Source organism: Pundamilia nyererei, unplaced genomic scaffold, assembly GCF_000239375.1.
Source record: "Pundamilia nyererei isolate P.nyererei 1_Seehausen unplaced genomic scaffold, PunNye1.0 scaffold00001, whole genome shotgun sequence".
Lineage (NCBI taxonomy): Eukaryota > Metazoa > Chordata > Actinopteri > Cichliformes > Cichlidae > Pundamilia > Pundamilia nyererei.
Window position 1 is genome coordinate 12,510,890 of NW_005187402.1, and position 2,222 is coordinate 12,513,111.

At 39.8% G+C, this 2,222-nt stretch overlaps 1 protein-coding gene across 1 annotated transcript in view; it reads left to right on the forward strand.

Annotated features, from left to right (window-relative positions):
- Window positions 1-761: 761 nt before the first annotated feature.
- LOC102205841 (protocadherin gamma-B5-like) overlaps window positions 762-2,222 on the forward strand; it is a 6,035-nt gene continuing 4,574 nt past the window's right edge. Inside the window, exon 1 of the mRNA XM_005719986.1 lies at window positions 762-2,214. Coding sequence (XP_005720043.1) covers window positions 910-2,214 — 1,305 coding nt within the window. The 5' untranslated portion in view covers window positions 762-909. The remainder of the gene's footprint in view (window positions 2,215-2,222) is intronic.

Consider the following 2,222-nt stretch of genomic DNA (forward strand, 5'->3'; position numbering starts at 1 on the left):
CCAGGCATGGTTTTCGCTTCATGACTATGAATGGACGAATTATTATTATTATTATTATTATTATTATTATTATTATTATTATTATTATTATTATTGTTACATACTCTTGAAACAGTTGGCCCTAACAAGATAAAATGTAAAAACAGCTCTGTGTGGCACTGAAAGGCTCTTCTGGTGTTCTCGCGCAGCCCAGTAGGAAAATGTATTTTTGTGTCTCGGTTATTCAGAACGCATTTCTGTTATATTAATTATTTTCATATGTAACAAAATGTATAATGTATTGTAACTCATCCAAATGCCCTGACGCACTTTAGGACAATGTGTTCTTTTACTGTTAAAAATGTACAGTGTTTATACACTCAAAGTTATGTTGGCCCTCTCTTTTGGAGATTTAAACATTTCGCAATAATAATGTTTAGGAATACGGTTTATGCAAACTTTTACCTAGCAAAAGCAAAGGCAATATATGTATAAGTTACAATCCAAATCTCGTTTACACGGACAGACATACGGTATACCTGTGAAGTGAAGACCTTCATCCCGTGCTTAGTCTATTATATTGCAGAAATCACACGAAAGTTTTAAGATGATAATCACAGGTAATTTAAATATGATGAATTGCTGCCACAATCCGGATTTAAATTGCGAAAATATTTCAATACGTTCTGGTGTGAAGATGATAAAGTAACTCGTGGTGTCGCCCTTGTCTAACAGAAAATAATCTCTCGCCACTCCACCCACTATTGCATCGAAATCAGTTGTAAACTGTCTGGATAATCTGGTAAAATCCCGGATAGAGATGTCGCAAATTGTTACCAAATAACCGAACATTTAGTTGTCTTGGTCCGACCTTCTTTTTTGTGCTGCACAGTACATTTTCTTTGAAATTGACGGTCGATTTTTGTCAAGATGCGGGACAAAGGATTTTCAGCACAAGGCCCGATCTTCTGCATTTCTTCCATTTTTGTAATACTGCACCTCGTTTGTGGAGATCTGAGCTATTCCTTTCCCGAGGAGATTAAACGAGACTCGGCAATTGGAAATATAGCAAAGGATCTCGGTTTTGATTTGAGGACTTTATCTTCCCGGAAGGCTCGTGTTACTTTTGAGGGCACTCATAAGCGTTACTGTGATATTAATATGAGAACGGGGGATCTGATCACATTGGAGAGAATCGACAGAGAAAGCCTCTGTGCCAAGAAACCTTCATGTGTTGTGCAAGTGGATCTGGTGTTAGAAAATCCGTTAGAGCTTCATCGTGTAAGTCTTCATATACAAGACGTGAACGACAACTCGCCAAAATTCAAAAAGAATTTGATTGAGATGGAAATAAGCGAGTCAGCAGACAAAGGTAACCGCTTCTCAATAGAGCAGGCCCGTGACGCAGATATAGGTCAAAATGCTGTGCAAAGGTACGAGCTTCAAAAGAACAACAACTTTATTCTGGCTGTTGACAGCAACAAGGTTGAACTCATACTAGAAAACACTCTTGATAGAGAGAAACAAAGCGAGATGAATTTACTTCTCACAGCGTTGGACGGTGGATCTCCTCAGAGATCCGGTTCCGTAGTCATACGCGTCACTGTGCTGGATGCCAATGATAACGCCCCAGTGTTCAGCCAGGCCGTTTATAAAGCCAGTCTGCCTGAAAACTGTCCTTTAGATACAACAGTGATTAAAGTCAGTGCCACAGACGCAGACGAAAGACTGAACGGAGATGTAACGTATGACTTAAGTCACGTGTCTGACGACGACATAAATATATTTTCAATTGATCCTAAAACGGGAGAAATTAAAGTAACTGCTGTGATTGACTTTGAAGACAGAAATTATTTTGAAATGAGAGCAGAAGCGAAAGATGGTTTAGGTCTAACTTCTTACGCCAAAGTGTTAATAGATGTGACTGATGTAAATGATAATGCACCAGGGATATATCTAAAATCACTCACTAACCCCACACCGGAGAACGTGCCACCTGGTACAGAGGTGGGCATTATTAATGTTCAGGACAAAGACTCCGGGAATAACGGGCAGGTCCACTGCTCCATCCAGCAGGGTGTCCCCTTTAAGTTGGTTCCTTCTATTAAAAACTATTATTCTCTGGTGACCACAGGACAACTGGACCGCGAACTAGTGTCTGATTACAACATTACAATCACTGCCACTGACGAGGGCTCTCCACCTCTGTCCTCTTCTAAAAGTGTTCAGTTATCTGTAGCTGA